Source organism: Salvelinus fontinalis, unplaced genomic scaffold (assembly GCF_029448725.1).
Source record: "Salvelinus fontinalis isolate EN_2023a unplaced genomic scaffold, ASM2944872v1 scaffold_0032, whole genome shotgun sequence".
Classification (NCBI taxonomy): domain Eukaryota; kingdom Metazoa; phylum Chordata; class Actinopteri; order Salmoniformes; family Salmonidae; genus Salvelinus; species Salvelinus fontinalis.
Window position 1 is genome coordinate 174839 of NW_026600241.1, and position 20526 is coordinate 195364.

The window sequence follows — 20526 nt, forward strand, 5'->3', positions numbered from 1 at the left end:
GTGTGTGTGTGTGTGTGTGTGTGTACATTATATGTGTACAGTTTGTTAAAGTAGAGCCCTGTGTGTGTGTGTGTGTGTGTGTACATTATATGTGTACAGTTTGTTAAAGTAGAGCCCTGTGTGTGTGTGTGTGTGTGTGTGTGTGTGTACATTATATGTGTACAGTTTGTTAAAGTAGAGCCCTGTGTGTATGTGTGTGTGTGTGTGTGTGTGTGTGTGTGTGTGTGTGTGTGTGTGTGTGTACATTATATGTGTACAGTTTGTTAAAGTAGAGCCCTGTGTGTGTGTGTGTGTGTGTGTGTGTGTGTGTGTGTGTGTGTGTGTGTACATTATATGTGTACAGTTCTCGACGAGGTCCCCTGAGTGTTTGAACACTCACACTATCAAGCAGTATTGACTGTTGAGGCACAGCATGGTTCTAATGCATTAAGGGTAGATACTAGTTACACAACAGTCATCAACATTAGTTATGCCCGGCCTAAGCATATGTCATATAAACTATCCATATATCAAAACTTCCACACTACATACAGCAAAATGGCAGTTCATATTTATTGCATTGAATTCTATTCCCATAAACAATTATTTTAACCAAATATTTGCAAATCTCAGCAGCAACCTCAGCAGAAAGAGAGACGCCTGTCTGCTGAGACATCAGAAACCTTATTTTTTTTTAAGTCTTAAAAATAGACAGTAATTACATTTCAGCAGAGAATTAAAAATAAATGATTTCTACTTCATCAAGGGAGCCGTCGCTCCCGTCTCCATGGCTCTGTGCTTTATATTTCAGCTACAGCAGAAACCAACAGCTTCATCTGATCTCATTTTTCTTTTACAAATACCAGGAGGATGCTCGTGTCATTGTAACGGTATTCGTCGTCTGAAGAGGAGGAATCATCGGACCGAAGCGCAGCGTGGTAAGTGTTCATGCTTGTTTTAATAAAACTGAACACTAGAACAAAAATAAACAAGAGAATAACCGAAACAGTCCTGCAAGTGAAACAAACACGAATCAGAAACTAACTACCCACAGAACACAGGTGGGATGAGGCTACCTAAGTATGGTTCTCAATCAGAGACAACGATAGACAGCTGTCTCTGATTGAGAACCACACCCGGCCAAACACACAGAAATACAAAACATAGAAAATGAACATAGAATGCCCACCCAAATCGCACCCTGACCAAACCAAAATTGAGACATAAAAAGCTCTCTACGGTCAGGGCGTGACAGTCATGTTCATTTAGTTTTATACAGGCTGTCCGGAGAAGCTTGTACTGTGGGGTCTCACAAAACCTCCAATGATGGATGATTAGGTAAACAATATAATGACGATTTGACGGAACACCACTGATACAGAAATGACTGGCCTTTAAGTCCTTTTAATCAAAGATGTTTTCACTTCATTAAAAAACGCATACGTTACATAATCATAAAAACCTATCACAATATAACAACAGGTTCAAAAGCCACAGTAGATAAAAACAGTCTTTGAAGGCATAATGGCAAACATTGAGCGATAAGTCACATGTAGCCTGTTGTAGAGTCCATTGAGATTCTGTCTCCTATAGGTCAATACAATACAGGAAGGCTTCAGTGTCTGCTTCCTGGGTCCTGACCTCATTGGGCGGATCTTGGGCCTCCTCCAATAACCTTCTCTCCAGAGCGGCATCCTCTGGACTAAGCTCCTCCCCTTTGGTCAGCACATACAGGAAGTATTGGAAGCCGTCTCCGTAGCTACGGGTACGTACAGACCAGCAGTAGTCATGGCGAGCATAGAGGCGCTTCCTGAAGTGAGGCTGGGCGAAGGTTACAGACAGGAAACGACCTCCCGGTTTTAAAACACGACTGATCTGGAGAGAGAGAGAAGGGGGAGAAAGAGAGAAAGTGAGAGACAGGGGAAGAGATGGAGAGATAGATGGGAGGAGCGAGAGAGGGGAGAGAGTGAGAAAGAGCAAGACATGGGGAGAGAGAGAGGGGGAGAAGAAAGAGGGCAAGGGGGGAGAGTGTGAGAAAGAGCAAGACACAGGGAGAGAGAGGGGAGAAGAGAGAGAGGGAAGAGAGAGGGGGTGAATAGAGAGGGTGAAGAGAGAGAGAGAGAGAGAGGGGGGGGAAGAGAGATAGAGGGGAGAGAGAGTGGGAGAAGAGAAAGAGAGCGAGAGGGAGGGAGAGAGAGAGGGGGAGAGAAGAGAGAGCGAGAGAGGGGGAGAGAGTGAGAAAGAGCAAGACATGGGGAGAGAGGGGAGTAGAGAGAGAGAGAGGGGAGAGAGAGGGGGAGAAGAGAGAGAGCGAGATGGGGGAGAGAAGAGAGAGCGAGAGAGGGGGGAGAAAGTGAGATAAGGGAGAGAGAAGGGGGAGAGAGATAGAGGGAGAAAGAAAGCGAAAGAGCGGGGAGAGATAGATAGGGGAGAGAAGATAGGGAGAGAGAGCGTGAGAGGGGAGGAAGAGAAGATGGGGAGAGAGAAAGAGGGGGAGATAGAGGGGGATAAAGATAGAGGAAGAGAGGGAGAGAGAAAGAGGGGGAGAGAGATAGAAAGGGGAGAGAAGAGAGGGAGAGAGAGAGCGTGAGAGGGGAGAGAGGGGAGAGAGAGAGAGCGAGACAGGGGAGAGTGGATGGGAGAGAGAGAGAGAGAGAGAGAGAGGGGAGAGTGGATGGGGGAGAGAGGATGGGAGAGAGAGCGTTAGACAAGCATATTTGTATTGTATCATGAACCTTTCCTCTGTGGTACTGTAGCTAAAAGAGTGGGCAGTGGCAGTTAGGTAGAGCAGGACTGATCTATAGACAGACTGGACCTGAGAGAGAGAGGGGTACGCTCCCATCACCTTAAACTGTAATTACCTGAGAGAGAGAGGGGTACGCTCCCATCACCTTAAACTGTAATGACCTGAGAGAGAGAGGGGTACGCTCCCATCACCTTAAACTGTAATGACCTGAGAGAGAGAGGGGTACGCTCCCATCACCATAAACTGTAATGACCTGAGATAGAGAGGGGTACGCTCCCATCACCTTAAACTGTAATGACCTGAGATAGAGAGGGGTACGCTCCCATCACCTTAAACTGTAATGACCTGAGATAGAGAGGGGTACGCTCCCATCACCTTAAACTGTAATGACCTGAGATAGAGAGGGGTACGCTCCCATCACCTTAAACTATAATGACCTGAGAGAGAGAGGGGTACGCTCCCATCACCTTAAACTGTAATGACCAGAGATAGAGAGGGGTACGCTCCCATCACCTTAAACTATAATGACCTGAGAGAGAGAGGGGTACGCTCCCATCACCTTAAACTGTAATGACCTGAGATAGAGAGGGGTACGCTCCCATCACCTTAAACTATAATGACCTGAGATAGAGAGGTTACGCTCCCATCACCTTAAACTGTAATGACCTGAGAGAGAGAGGGGTACGCTCCCATCACCTTCAACTGTAATGACCTGAGATAGGGGTACGCTCCCATCACCTTAAACTGTAATGACCTGAGAGAGAGAGGGGTACGCTCCCATCACCTTAAACTATAATGACCTGAGAGAGAGAGGGGTACGCTCCCATCACCTTAAACTGTAATGATCTGAGATAGAGAGGGGTACGCTCCCATCACCTTAAACTGTAATGACCTGAGATAGAGAGGGGTACGCTCCCATCACCTTAAACTGTAATGACCTGAGATAGAGAGGGGTATGCTCCCATCACCTTAAACTGTAATGACCTGAGATAGAGAGGGGTACGCTCCCATCACCTTAAACTGTAATGACCTGAGATAGAGAGGGGCACGCTCCCATCACCTTAAACTGTAATGACCTGAGAGAGAGAGGGGTACGCTCCCATCACCTTAAACTGTAATGACCTGAGATAGAGAGGGGTACGCTCCCATCACCTTAAACTGTAATGACCAGAGAGAGAGAGGGGTACGCTCCCATCACCTTAAACTGTAATGACCTGAGATAGAGAGGGGTACGCTCCCATTACCTTAAACTGTAATGACCTGAGAGATAGAGAGGGGTACGCTGTCATCACCTTAAACTGTAATGACCTGAGAGATAGAGAGGGGTACGCTCCCATCACCTTAAACTGTAATGACCTGAGAGATAGAGAGGGGTACGCTCTCATCACCTTAAACTGTAATGACCTGAGAGATAGAGAGGGGTACGCTCTCATCACCTTAAACTGTAATGACCTGAGAGAGAGAGAGGGGTACGCTCTCATCAACTTAAACTATAATGACCTGAGAGAGAGAGAGGGGTACGCTCTCATTAACTTAAACTATAATGACCTGAGAGATAGAGAGGGGTACGCTCTCATCACCTTAAACTATAATGACCTGAGAGAGAGAGAGGGGTACGCTCTCATCAACTTAAACTATAATGACCTGAGAGAGAGAGAGGGGTACGCTCTCATTAACTTAAACTATAATGACCTGAGAGAGAGAGAGGGGTACGCTCTCATTAACTTAAACTATAATGACCTGAGAGAGAGAGAGGGGTACGCTCTCATTAACTTAAACTATAATGACCTGAGAGATAGAGAGGGGTACGCTCTCATTCACAGTGCAGGGTTTTCCACCCTACACTGTTAAATGTTTACATGGTGTGTTCAATAAAGACACGATAACGTATCATTGTTTGTGTGTTATTAGTATAAGCAGACTGTGTTTGTCTGTTGTTGTGACTAAGATGAAGATCAGATCAAATGTTATGACCAATTTATGCAGAAATCATTCTAAAGGGTTCACATACTTTTTCTTGCCACTGTATTTAGATTTTTTAAACACTTTTTTTGGTTACTACATGATTCAATATGAGTTATTTCATAGTTTTGATGTCTTCACTATTATTCTACAATGTAGAATGTGCCTCCCCCCTGGAATGAGTAGGTGTGTCCAAACTGTGTGTGAGTGTGTGACATCACCTGAGCCAGGTTAAAGTCACCAGGGTTCTGTAGGATGAATAAAACCTGTGCTGGGGTGAAAACATGATTGAAACGTGTGTTATTTGTGTGTGTGAGCTGCACGTGTGGAACTGGAACATATTTCATAGATGAGGAGCCTTCAGCACCAGAAGAGCAAACATGAACACATCTATAAATAAGCATGCCCACAAAATACAAACACACACACACACACTGTTCAGTGCCATTCAGTGCACAAAGTATACAGTGGGACATGGGGAACTACAAGGAGAGAAGGTTAACCAGACTTCAGGAGATAATTTAATACATTTACAGTCCTCACAGATTCTGTGTAGATTCATCAGCCTCCACTGTGCTGATGTGTGAGGATGCAACTTACAGTAGAAAGGAGCCTCTACGGAGCTCACATGAAAAAAAGTAATTTAATTCAATATAATGCAATGTCTTGCAAGATGGTGTAGTGAACGATAGGTACGTCTGTACAGAGAGAGGGCATGAGAGAGAGGAGCACTGGGAGAGGAGAAGTGAGATGAGAATAGAAGTGTAGAATAGAGGACAGAAGAGGAGAAGTGGAGAATAGAGGAGAGAAGAGGAGAAGTGGAGAATAGAGGAGAGAAGAGGAGAAATGGAGAATAGAGAACAGAAGAAGTGGAGAATAGAGGAGAGAAGAGGAGAAGTGGAGAATAGAGGAGAGAAGAGGAGAAGTGGAGAATAGAGGAGAGAAGAGGAGAAGTGGAGAATAGAGGAGAGAAGAGGAGAAGTGGAGAATAGAGAACAGAATAAGTGGAGAATAGAGGAGAGAAGAGGAGAAGTGGAGAATAGAGGAGAGAAGAGGAGAAGTGGAGAATAGAGAACAGAATAAGTGGAGAATAGAGGAGAGAAGAGGAGAAGTGGAGAATAGAGAACAGAAGAGGAGAAGTGGAGAATAGAGGAGAGAAGATGAGAAATGGAGAAGAGAACAGAAGAAGTGGAGAATAGAGGAGAGAAGAGGAGAAGTGGAGAATAGAGGAGAGAAGAGGAGAAGTGGAGAATAGAGGAGAGAAGAGGAGAAGTGGAGAATAGAGGAGAGAAGAGGAGAAGTGGAGAATAGAGGAGAGAAGAGGAGAAGTGGAGAATAGAGAACAGAAGAAGTGGAGAATAGAGGAGAGAAGAGGAGAAGTGGAGAATAGAGGAGAGAAGAGGAGAAGTGGAGAATAGAGGAGAGAAGAGGAGAAGTGGAGAATAGAGAACAGAAGAGGAGAAGTGGAGAATAGAGGAGAGAAGAGGAGAAATGGAGAATAGAGAACAGAAGAAGTGGAGAATAGAGGAGAGAAGAGGAGAAGTGGAGAATAGAGGAGAGAAGAGGAGAAGTGGAGAATAGAGGAGAGAAGAGGAGAAGTGGAGAATAGAGGAGAGAAGAGGAGAAGTGGAGAATAGAGGAGAGAAGAGGAGAAGTGGAGAATAGAGAACAGAAGAGGAGAAGTGGAGAATAGAGAACAGAAGAGGAGAAGTGGAGAATAGAGGAGAGGAGGGGAGAAGTGGAGAATAGAGGAGAGAAGAGGAGAAGTGGAGAATAGAGGAGAGAAGAGGAGAAGTGGAGAATAGAGGAGAGCAGAGAAGAAAAAAAAGGAGAAGAGGGAAGGAGGAGAATCTCACCCTCTTACATGATCCATCTCCCCCAGCTAGCAGGATACACATTCATTATTAACAAACTACGGTGACAGTGAGAGACAGAGAGACAGAGAGAGAGAGAGAGAGAGAGAGAGAGAGAGAGAGAGAGAGAGAGAGAGAGAGAGGGAGAGAGACAGAGAGAGAGGGGGGGAGAGAGAGAGACAGAGAGAGAGAGACGGAGAGAGAGAGAGACAGAGACAGAGAGGGAGAGACAGAAAGAGAGACGGAGACAGAGAGAAATGGAGAGAGAGAGAGAGACAGCAAGAGAGACAGAGACAGAGAGAGACGGAGAGACAGAGAGACAGAGACACAGAGAGAGAGAGACAGAGAGAGAGAGAGACAGAGACAACGAGACAGAGAGAGAGACAGAGAGAGACAGACAGAGAGAGAGACAGAGAGAGACAGACAGACAGAGACAGACAGACAGACAGAGAGAGACAGACAGACAGAGAGACAGAGACAGACAGACAGAGAGAGAAACAGAGAGACAGAGACAGAGAGAGATAGAGAGACAGAGACAGAGACAGAGAGACAGAGAGAGACAGACAGAGACAGAGAGACAGAGAGAGACAGAGAGAGATAAAGGAAAAAGGGCAGTGGGAAAAAGAGAAAGGGAGAAAAGAGGAAGATGAATATCAGAAGGAAGGGAGGAAGACAGAAAGGAGTTTTACCATCCTCTAGTTCTTGTGCCGGAGGTAAAAAGGGATTTGAAAGACTGGTGAAAAAATGCACTACATCTTTTTAAATGTTCTATCAATATTTGCTTCAAATATTCCTTCAATGTTTTATCACGGTGGTCTGAAAACAAAAGGTATCAAACATATTTCCATGCATAGTTAGATACTGACAGTTGGAAACACTGCAAATCATATTCTTGGCAGTGAACATGGCTGTGAGCAGTGGCATAGAGCAAGTTCATTGCTTAACAACCCCAGGGAGTCCTTACGTGCACTTAATGACAAACAGGAGACTGTCATGAGTCTTCAGTTAAAGGTCACATCTCAATAGTCTCAGGTTAAAGGTCGCATCTCAATAGTCTCAGGTTAAAGGTTGCATCTCAATAGTCTCAGGTTAAAGGTTGCATCTCAATAGTCCCCGGTTAAAGGTCACATCTCAATAGTCTCAGGTTAAAGGTCGCATCTCAATAGTCTCAGGTTAAAGGTTGCATCTCAATAGTCTCAGGTTAAAGGTTGCATCTCAATAGTCTCAGGTTAAAGGTTGCATCTCAATAGTCTCAGGTTAAAGGTTGCATCTCAATAGTCTAATGTTAAAGGTTGCATCTCAATAGTCTCAGGTTAAAGGTTGCATCTCAATAGTCTAATGTTAAAGGTTGCATCTCAATAGTCTAATGTTAAAGGTTGCATCTCAATAGTCTAATGTTAAAGGTTGCATCTCAATAGTCTCAGGTTAAAGGTTGCATCTCAATAGTCTCAGGTTAAAGGTTGCATCTCAATAGTCTAATGTTAAAGGTTGCATCTCAATAGTCTAAGGTTAAAGTGTGCATCTCAATAGTCTAATGTTAAAGGGTGCATCTCAATAGTCTAAGGTTAAAGGTTGCATCTCAATAGTCTAAGGTTAAAGGTTGCATCTCAATAGTCTCAGGTTAAAGGTTGCATCTCAATAGTCTAAGGTTAAAGGTTGCATCTCAATAGTCTAATGTTAAAGGGTGCATCTCAATAGTCTAATGTTAAAGGTTGCATCTCAATAGTCTCAGGTTAAAGGTTGCATCTCAATAGTCTCAGGTTAAAGGTTGCATCTCAATAGTCTAATGTTAAAGGTTGCATCTCAATAGTCTCAGGTTAAAGGTTGCATCTTAATAGTCTAATGTTAAAGGTTGCATCTCAATAGTCTAATGTTAAAGGTTGCATCTCAATAGTCTAATGTTAAAGGTTGCATCTCAATAGTCTCAGGTTAAAGGTTGCATCTCAATAGTCTCAGGTTAAAGGTTGCATCTCAATAGTCTAATGTTAAAGGTTGCATCTCAATAGTCTAAGGTTAAAGTGTGCATCTCAATAGTCTAATGTTAAAGGGTGCATCTCAATAGTCTAAGGTTAAAGGTTGCATCTCAATAGTCTAAGGTTAAAGGTTGCATCTCAATAGTCTCAGGTTAAAGGTTGCATCTCAATAGTCTAAGGTTAAAGGTTGCATCTCAATAGTCTAATGTTAAAGGTTGCATCTCAATAGTCTAATGTTAAAGGTTGCATCTCAATAGTCTCAGGTTAAAGGTTGCATCTCAATAGTCTCAGGTTAAAGGTTGCATCTCAATAGTCTAATGTTAAAGGTTGCATCTCAATAGTCTAAGGTTAAAGTGTGCATCTCAATAGTCTAATGTTAAAGGGTGCATCTCAATAGTCTAAGGTTAAAGGTTGCATCTCAATAGTCTAAGGTTAAAGGTTGCATCTCAATAGTCTCAGGTTAAAGGTTGCATCTCAATAGTCTAAGGTTAAAGGTTGCATCTCAATAGTCTAATGTTAAAGGGTGCATCTCAATAGTCTAAGGTTAAAGGTTGCATCTCAATAGTCTATGTTAAAGGGTGCATCTCAATAGTCTAATGTTAAAGGTTGCATCTCAATAGTCTAAGGTTAAAGGGTGCATCTCAATAGTCTAATGTTAAAGGTTGCATCTCAATAGTCTAAGGTTAAAGGGTGCATATCAATAGTGTAAAGTGGCTTCCATCTCCTTTCCCTTCATTCTCACCGATGTGGAAGAGTTGGGCAGGTGAAAGCATGTCCTCTGGACTGTCTACTTCCGTATTGATCCCTCAAATCTCTGGTGTTATAGTACTGGTACTACCTGTATATAGCTTCAATCCCTGGTGTTATGGTACTGGTACTACCTGTCTATAGCTTCAATCCCTGGTGTTATGGTACTGGTACTACCTGTATATAGCTTCAATCCCTGGTGTTATGGTACTGGTACTACATGTATATAGCTTCAATCCCTGGTGTTATGGTATTGGTACTACCTGTATATAGCTTCAATCCCTGGTGTTATGGTACTGGTACTACCTGTCTATAGCTTCGATCCCTGGTGTTATGGTATTGGTACTACCTGTATATAGCTTCAATCCCTGGTGTTATGGTACTGGTACTACTACCTGTCTATAGCTTCAATCCCTGGTGTTATGGTATTGGTACTACCTGTATATAGCTTCAATCCCTGGTGTTATGGTATTGGTACTACCTGTATATAGCTTCAATCCCTGGTGTTATGGTACTGGTACTACTACCTGTCTATAGCTTCAATCCCTGGTGTTATGGTATTGGTACTACCTGTATATAGCTTCAATCCCTGGTGTTATGGTACTGGTACTACTACCTGTCTATAGCTTCAATCCCTGGTGTTATGGTATTGGTACTACCTGTATATAGCTTCGATCCCTGGTGTTATGGTACTGGTACTACCTGTATATAGCTTCAATCCCTGGTGTTATGGTACTGGTACTACTACCTGTCTATAGCTTCAATCCCTGGTGTTATGGTACTGGTACTACCTGTATATAGCTTCAATCCCTGGTGTTATGGTACTGGTACTACCTGTATATAGCTTCAATCCCTGGTGTTATGGTACTGGTACTACCTGTATATAGCTTCAATCCCTGGTGTTATGGTACTGGTACTACTACCTGTCTATAGCTTCAATCCCTGGTGTTATGGTACTGGTACTACCTGTATATAGCTTCAATCCCTGGTGTTATGGTACTGGTACTACCTGTATATAGCTTCAATCCCTGGTGTTATGGTACTGGTACTACCTGTATATAGCTTCAATCCCTGGTGTTATGGTACTGGTACTACTACCTGTCTATAGCTTCAATCCCTGGTGTTATGGTACTGGTACTACCTGTATATAGCTTCAATCCCTGGTGTTATGGTACTGGTACTACCTGTATATAGCTTCAATCCCTGGTGTTATGGTATTGGTACTACCTGCATATAGCTTCGATCCCTGGTGTTTTCAAATGAGAGCAGGTGAATGAAAGAAGATAAGAAGAGGGTTCCATTTCAGACTTTTGAGATGAACCATCACTGTGCATGCATTACTGTGTCCTAACACATTATTCATATCACTGAGATGAACCATCACTGTGCATGCATTACTGTGTCCTAACACATTATTCATATCACTGAGATGAACCATCACTGTGCATGCATTACTGTGTCCTAACACATTATTCATATCACTGAGATGAACCATCACTGCGCATGCATTACTGTGTCCTAACACATTATTCATATCACTGAGATGAACCATCACTGTGCATGCATTACTGTGTCCTAACACATTATTCATATCACTGAGATGAACCATCACTGTGCATGCATTACTGTGTCCTAACACATTATTCATATCACTGAGATGAACCATCACTGTGCATGCATTACTGTGTCCTAACACATTATTCATATCACTGAGATGAACCATCACTGCGCATGCATTACTGTGTCCTAACACATTATTCATATCACTGAGATGAACCATCACTGCGCATGCATTACTGTGTCCTAACACATTATTCATATCACTGAGATGAACCATCACTGCGCATGCATTACTGTGTCCTAACACATTATTCATATCACTGAGATGAACCATCACTGCGCATGCATTACTGTGTCCTAACACATTATTCATATCACTGAGATGAACCATCACTGCGCATGCATTACTGTGTCCTAACACATTATTCATATCACTGAGATGAACCATCACTGTGCATGCATTACTGTGTCCTAACACATTATTCATATCACTGAGATGAACGTGTTCCATTTACAGGGCTTGTATGACCCAGGGGCTCAGCACTTAGAATGCTTATGTCACCATCACACATATGGAGACATGCGTCACAGTTCACTGCCATGGCCACCAATGGCACAATATGTGATTAGCGCAAAAGTACCTCATCTAAAACATAGTGTTGAATGCAGTGATGAGTAACGAATGCGATGCTGTGAGTTTGATGATGATGATGATGTGTGTGTGTGTGTGGTAGGTAGGTAATTGGGGCTTAGTGTGCTGTAATTCCTCCTCTCTGTTAATTAGATTGTTTTGGGTTAATTGCCTTGTTGCCAACTGCTGAGACTGCATGCAAGGGGAAGTCCCCCCACCCACTACACACCAGACACACACACAAACAAACAAATACAAACAAAGGGATTAAAATGTTTTGAATAATAATAACATGGGAAAGGATGAGCGAATTGGACGGAGACAAAGAGTATTCGCAGGAATTCAGCTCAAGTGTTACTGTCCTACTGGTGTGGCTCATCGTTGGATCACAGACAGGAACAACACTGTTGTGGCTCATCGTTGGATCATAGACAGCAACAACACTGGTGTGGCTCATCGTTGGATCACAGACAGGAACAACACTGGTGTGGCTCATCGTTGGATCACAGACAGGAACAACACTGGTGTGGCTCATCGTTGGATCACAGACAGGAACAACACTGTTGTGGCTCATCGTTGGATCACAGACAGGAACAACACTGGTGTGGCTCATCGTTGGATCACAGACAGGAACAACACTGGTGTGGCTCATCGTTGGATCATAGACAGGAACAACACTGGTGTGGCTCATCGTTGGATCATATACAGGAACAACACTGGTGTGGCTCATCGTTGGATCACAGACAGGAACAACACTGGTGTGGCTCATCGTTGGATCATAGACAGGAACAACACTGTTGTGGCTCATCGTTGGATCACAGACAGGAACAACACTGGTGTGGCTCATCGTTGGATCACAGACAGCAACAACACTGGTGTGGCTCATCGTTGGATCACAGACAGGAACAACACTGGTGTGGCTCATCGTTGGATCACAGACAGGAACAACACTGGTGTGGCTCATCGTTGGATCACAGACAGGAACAACACTGTTGTGGCTCATCGTTGGATCATAGACAGGAACAACACTGGTGTGGCTCATCGTTGGATCATAGACAGGAACAACACTGGTGTGGCTCATCGTTGGATCATAGACAGGAACAACACTGGTGTGGCTCATCGTTGGATCACAGACAGGAACAACACTGGTGTGGCTCATCGTTGGATCATAGACAGGAACAACACTGTTGTGGCTCATCGTTGGATCACAGACAGGAACAACACTGGTGTGGCTCATCGTTGGATCACAGACAGGAACAACACTGTTGTGGCTCATCGTTGGATCATAGACAGGAACAACACTGTTGTGGCTCATCGTTGGATCACAGACAGGAACAACACTGTTGTGGCTCATCGTTGGATCACAGACAGGAACAACACTGGTGTGGCTCATCGTTGGATCACAGACAGGAACAACACTGATGTGGCTCATCGTTGGATCACAGACAGGAACAACACTGTTGTGGCTCATCGTTGGATCACAGACAGGAACAACACTGGTGTGGCTCATCGTTGGATCATAGACAGGAACAACACTGGTGTGGCTCATCGTTGGATCACAGACAGGAACAACACTGGTGTGGCTCATCGTTGGATCACAGACAGGAACAACACTGGTGTGGCTCATCGTTGGATCACAGACAGGAACAACACTGGTGTGATCCAGTGACAACCTGCTCCTGCTCCTAGAGTGGAGAGACGCTGCACCAGCTGGTTTAACCAGCTTGTTGCTTTGAAATACAAGGAAGAGTTACTCATTTCAAATGTACAGTGAAACACTATGAGCATCAGTAAATTCAAATCACAATCAAATGACATCTAATTTGATTTGTCAAATACAACAGGTGTAGGTAGACCTTCCAGGGAAAGGCTTACATGCTGACCAGACCGACCGCGTGCGTCGTTGTGCCCAGGTAGTTTTTTTCCACCAACAGACACACAGGTTGAAATATCAAAACTCAGAACCTGTTATATACAGTTGAAGTCGGACGTTTACATACACTTAGGTTGGAGTCATTAAAACTAGTTTTTCAACCACTCCACAAATTTCTTGATAACAAACTACAGTTTTGGCAAGTCGGTTAGGACATCTACTGTGTGCACAAGTAATATTTCCAACAATTATTTACAGACAGATTATTTCACTTATAATTCACTGTATCAAAATTCCAGTGGGCCAGAAGTTCATGGGACAACGTAGGCATCATACCGCTCAGGAAGGAGATGCATTCTGTCTTCTAGAGATGAACGTACTTTGGTGTGAAAAGTGCAAATCAATCCCAGAACAACAGCAAAGGACCTTGTGAAGATGCTGGAGGAAACAGGTACAAAAGTATCTATATCCACAGTAAAATGAGTCCTATATCGACATAACGTGAAAGGCTGCTCAGCAAGGAAGAAGCCACTGCTCCAAAACCGCCCCCAAAAAGATGGACTACGGTTTGCAACTGCACATGGGGACAAAGATTGTACTTTTTTGAGAAATGTCCTCTGGTCTGAGGAAACAAAAATAGAACTGTTTGGCCATAATGACCATCGTTAGGTTTGGTTGAAAAAGGGGGAGCATTGCAAGCCGAAGAACACCATCCCAACCGTGAAGCACGGAGGTGGCAGCATCATGTTGTGGGGGTGATTTGCTGCAGGAGGGACTGGTGCACTTCACAAAATAGATGGCATCATGAAGGAGGAAAATGATGTGCATATATTGAAGCAACATCTTTGCTTCAATATATTCAAACAAGTTTGGTCGCAAATGGGTCTTGCAAATGGACAATGACCCCAAGCATACTTCCAAAGTTGTGGCAAAATGGCTTAAGGACAACAAAGTCAAGGTATTGGAGTGGCCATCACAAAGCCCTGACCTCAATCCCATAGAAAATTTGTGGACAGAACTGAAAAAGTGTGCGCGAGCAAGGAGGCCTACAAACCTGACTTAGTTACACCAGCTCTGTCAGGAGGAATGGGACAAAATTCACCCAACCTATTGTGGGAGCTTGTGAAAAGCTACCCGAAACGTTTGACCCAAGTTATACAATTTAAAGTCAATGCTACCAAATACTAATTGAGTGTATGTAAACTTCTGACCCACTGGGAATGTGATGAAAGAAATAAAAGCAGATATAAATCATTCTCTATTATTATTCTGCCATTTCACATTCTTAAAATAAAGTGGTGATCCTAACTGACCTAAGACATGGTATTTTTACTAGGATTAAACGTCAGGAATTGTGAAAAACTGAGTTTAAATGTATTTGGCTAAGGTGTATGTAAACTTGCGACTTCAACTGTACATTTGGGCACAGGTCGAAAAGCATTAAACATTTATGGTAATTTAGCTAGCTAGCATACTGCTGCTAGCTAATTTGTCCTGGGATATAAACACTGGGTTGTTATTTTACCTAACATCCAGCTCTGTGGAGTGTATGGCTTAAAGTGGTCCTATGGACAGACACTCCAATCTCTGCTGTGGAGCTTTGCAGCTCCTTCAGAGTTATCTTTGGTCTCTTTGTTGCCTCTCTGATTAATGTCCTCCTTGCCTGGTCTGTGAGTTTTGGTGGGCGGCCCTCTCTTGGCAGGTTTGTTGTGGTGCCATGTTCTTTCCATTTTTTAATAATGGATTTAATAGTGTTCCGTGGGATGTTCAAAGTTTTGGATATTTTTTAATAAACTAAACTTAATTTGTATTTCTCCACAACTTTGTCCCTGACCTGTTTGGAGAGCTCCTTGGTCTTCATAGTGCTGCTTGCTTGGTGGTGCCCCTTGCTTATTGGTGTTGCAGACTCTGGGGCCTTTCAGAACAGGTGTATATATACTGAGATCATGTGACAGATCATGTGACACTTAGATTGCACACAGGTGGACGTTATTTAATTAATTATGTGACTTCTGATAGTAATTGGTTGCACCAGAGGGGCAAGGGCCTACATAGCAAAGGGGGTGAATACATATGCACGCAGCACTTTTCGTTTTTTTTTTTTTTTTGCAACAAGTCATTTTTTTCATTTCACTTTACCAATTTTGACTATTTTGTGTATGTCTATTAAATGAAATCCAAATACAAATCAATTTAAATTACAGGTTGTAATGCAACAAAATAGGAAAAATGCCAAGGGGGATGAATACTTTTGCAAGGCACTGTATATGGCGGTTAGCAACCAACTTTAGGTGCATAACTGCAACCAACTGAAGTGTGGACCTACATTCATCTTTCAATCACCCACGTGGGTATATGCTACTAAAAACCAACACACTAACACTAAAACACACTAACACTGAAACACACTAACACTAAAACACACTAACACTAAAACACACTAACACTGAAACACACTAACACTAAAACACACTAACACTGAAACACACTAACACTGAAACACACCAACACTAAAACACACTAACACTGAAACACACCAACACTAAAACACACTAACACTGAAACACACTAACACTGAAACACACTAACACTGAAACACACTAACACTAACACACACTAACACTGAAACACACTAACACTGAAACACACTAACACTAAAACACACTAACACTAAAACACACTAACACTGAAACACACCAACACTAAAACACACTAACACTGAAACACACCAACACTAAAACACACTAACACTGAAACACACTAACACTAACACACACTAACACTAAAACACACTAACACTGAAACACACCAACACTGAAACACACTAACACTAAAACACACTAACACTGAAACACACTAACACTAAAACACACTAACACTAAAACACACTAACACTGAAACACACTAACACTGAAACACACTAACACTGAAACACACTAACACTGAAACACACTAACACTAAAACACACCAACACTAAAACACACTAACACTAAAACACACTAACACTGAAACACACTAACACTAAAACACACTAACACTGAAACACACTAACACTGAAACACACTAACACTAACACTAAAACACACTAACACTAAAACACACTAACACTGAAACACACTAACACTGAAACACACTAACACTAACACTGAAACACACTAACACTGAAACACACTAACACTGAAACACACTAACACTAAAACACACTAACACTGAAACACACTAACACTAAAACACACTAACACTGAAACACACTAACACTAAAACACACTAACAATGAAACACACTAACACTAACACTAAAACACACTAACACTGAAACACACTAACACTAACACTAAAACACACTAACACTAAAACACACTAACACTAAAACACACTAACACTGAAACACACTAACACTAACACTGAAACACACTAACACTGAAACACACTAACACTAAAACACACTAACACTAACACTGAAACACACTAACACTGACACTGAAACACACCAACACTAAAACACACTAACACTGAAACACACTAACACTAAAACACACTAACACTAACACACACTAACACTAAAACACACTAACACTAAAACACACTAACACTAAAACACACTAACACTGAAACACACTAACACTAACACTGAAACACACTAACACTGAAACACACTAACACTAAAACACACTAACACTGAAACACACTAACACTGAAACACACCAACACTAAAACACACTAACACTGAAACACACCAACACTAAAACACACTAACACTGAAACACACTAACACTGAAACACACTAACACTGAAACACACTAACACTAACACACACTAACACTGAAACACACTAACACTGAAACACACTAACACTAACACTGAAACACACTAACACTAAAACACACTAACACTAAAACACACTAACACTGAAACACACCAACACTAAAACACACTAACACTGAAACACACCAACACTAAAACACACTAACACTGAAACACACTAACACTAACACACACTAACACTAAAACACACTAACACTGAAACACACCAACACTGAAACACACTAACACTAAAACACACTAACACTGAAACACACTAACACTAAAACACACTAACACTAAAACACACTAACACTGAAACACACTAACACTGAAACACACTAACACTGAAACACACTAACACTGAAACACACTAACACTAAAACACACCAACACTAAAACACACTAACACTAAAACACACTAACACTGAAACACACTAACACTAAAACACACTAACACTGAAACACACTAACACTGAAACACACTAACACTAACACTAAAACACACTAACACTAAAACACACTAACACTGAAACACACTAACACTGAAACACACTAACACTAACACTGAAACACACTAACACTGAAACACACTAACACTGAAACACACTAACACTAAAACACACTAACACTGAAACACACTAACACTAAAACACACTAACACTGAAACACACTAACACTAAAACACACTAACAATGAAACACACTAACACTAACACTAAAACACACTAACACTGAAACACACTAACACTAACACTAAAACACACTAACACTAAAACACACTAACACTAAAACACACTAACACTGAAACACACTAACACTAACACTGAAACACACTAACACTGAAACACACTAACACTAAAACACACTAACACTAACACTGAAACACACTAACACTGACACTGAAACACACCAACACTAAAACACACTAACACTGAAACACACTAACACTAAAACACACTAACACTAACACACACTAACACTAAAACACACTAACACTAAAACACACTAACACTAAAACACACTAACACTGAAACACACTAACACTAACACTGAAACACACTAACACTGAAACACACTAACACTAAAACACACTAACACTGAAACACACTAACACTGAAACACACCAACACTAAAACACACTAACACTGAAACACACCAACACTAAAACACACTAACACTGAAACACACTAACACTGAAACACACTAACACTGAAACACACTAACACTAACACACACTAACACTGAAACACACTAACACTGAAACACACTAACACTAACACTGAAACACACTAACACTAAAACACACTAACACTAAAACACACTAACACTGAAACACACCAACACTAAAACACACTAACACTGAAACACACCAACACTAAAACACACTAACACTGAAACACACTAACACTAACACACACTAACACTAAAACACACTAACACTGAAACACACCAACACTGAAACACACTAACACTAAAACACACTAACACTGAAACACACTAACACTAAAACACACTAACACTAAAACACACTAACACTGAAACACACTAACACTGAAACACACTAACACTGAAACACACTAACACTGAAACACACTAACACTAAAACACACCAACACTAAAACACACTAACACTAAAACACACTAACACTGAAACACACTAACACTAAAACACACTAACACTGAAACACACTAACACTGAAACACACTAACACTAACACTAAAACACACTAACACTAAAACACACTAACACTGAAACACACTAACACTGAAACACACTAACACTAACACTGAAACACACTAACACTGAAACACACTAACACTGAAACACACTAACACTAAAACACACTAACACTGAAACACACTAACACTAAAACACACTAACACTGAAACACACTAACACTAAAACACACTAACAATGAAACACACTAACACTAACACTAAAACACACTAACACTGAAACACACTAACACTAACACTAAAACACACTAACACTAAAACACACTAACACTAAAACACACTAACACTGAAACACACTAACACTAACACTGAAACACACTAACACTGAAACACACTAACACTAAAACACACTAACACTAACACTGAAACACACTAACACTGACACTGAAACACACCAACACTAAAACACACTAACACTGAAACACACTAACACTAAAACACACTAACACTAACACACACTAACACTAAAACACACTAACACTAAAACACACTAACACTAAAACACACTAACACTGAAACACACTAACACTAACACTGAAACACACTAACACTGAAACACACTAACACTGAAACACACTAACACTAACACTAACACACACTAACACTAAAACACACTAACACTAAAACACACTAACACTAAAACACACTAACACTAACACACACTAACACTAAAACACACTAACACTGAAACACACTAACACTAACACTAAAACACACTAACACTAAAACACACTAAAACACACTAACACTGAAACACACTAACACTGAAACACACTAACACTGAAACACACTAACACTGAAACACACTAACACTAACACTGAAACACACTCACACTGAAACACACTAACACTGAAACACACTAACACTGAAACACACTAACACTAACACAATAACGCACACTAACACTGAAACACACTAACACTGAAACACACTAACACTAACACTGAAACACACTCACACTGAAACACACTAACACTGAAACACACTAACACTGAAACACACTAACACTAACACTGAAACACACTCACACTGAAACACACTAACACTGAAACACACTAACACTGAAACACACTAACACTGAAACACACTAACACTAAAACACACTAACACTGAAACACACTAACAATAAAACACACCAACACTGAAACACACCAACACCGAAACACACTAACACTAAAACACACTAACACACTAACACTAAAACTCACTAACACACTAACACACAAACACACTCACACTGAAACACACTAACACTGAAACACACTAACACTGAAACACACTAACACTGAAACACACTAACACTAACACTAAAACACACAAACACACTAACACTGAAAAACACTAACACTAACACTAAAACACACAAACACACTAACACTGAAACACACTAACACTAAAACACACTAACACTGAAACACTGAAACACACTAACACTGAAACACTGAAACACACTAACACTGAAACACTGAAACACACTAACACTGAAACACACTAACACTGAAACACTGAAACACACTAACACTGAAACACTGAAACACACTAACACTGAAACACTGAAACACACTAACACTGAAACACTGAAACACACTAACACTGAAACACTGAAACACACTAACACTGAAACACTGAAACACACTAACACTGAAACACTGAAACACACT

The 20526-nt window shown here is 41.5% G+C and overlaps 1 protein-coding gene across 2 annotated transcripts in view; it reads right to left on the reverse strand.

Annotated features, from left to right (window-relative positions):
• Positions 1 to 534: 534 nt before the first annotated feature.
• ece2a (endothelin converting enzyme 2a) overlaps positions 535 to 20526 on the reverse strand; it is a 271554-nt gene continuing 251562 nt past the window's right edge. For both annotated transcript variants that reach the window (XM_055910818.1, XM_055910817.1), the window contains exon 4: positions 535 to 1854. In XM_055910818.1, the coding sequence (XP_055766793.1) occupies positions 1567 to 1854 (288 nt within the window). In that variant the 3' untranslated portion in view covers positions 535 to 1566. The remainder of the gene's footprint in view (positions 1855 to 20526) is intronic.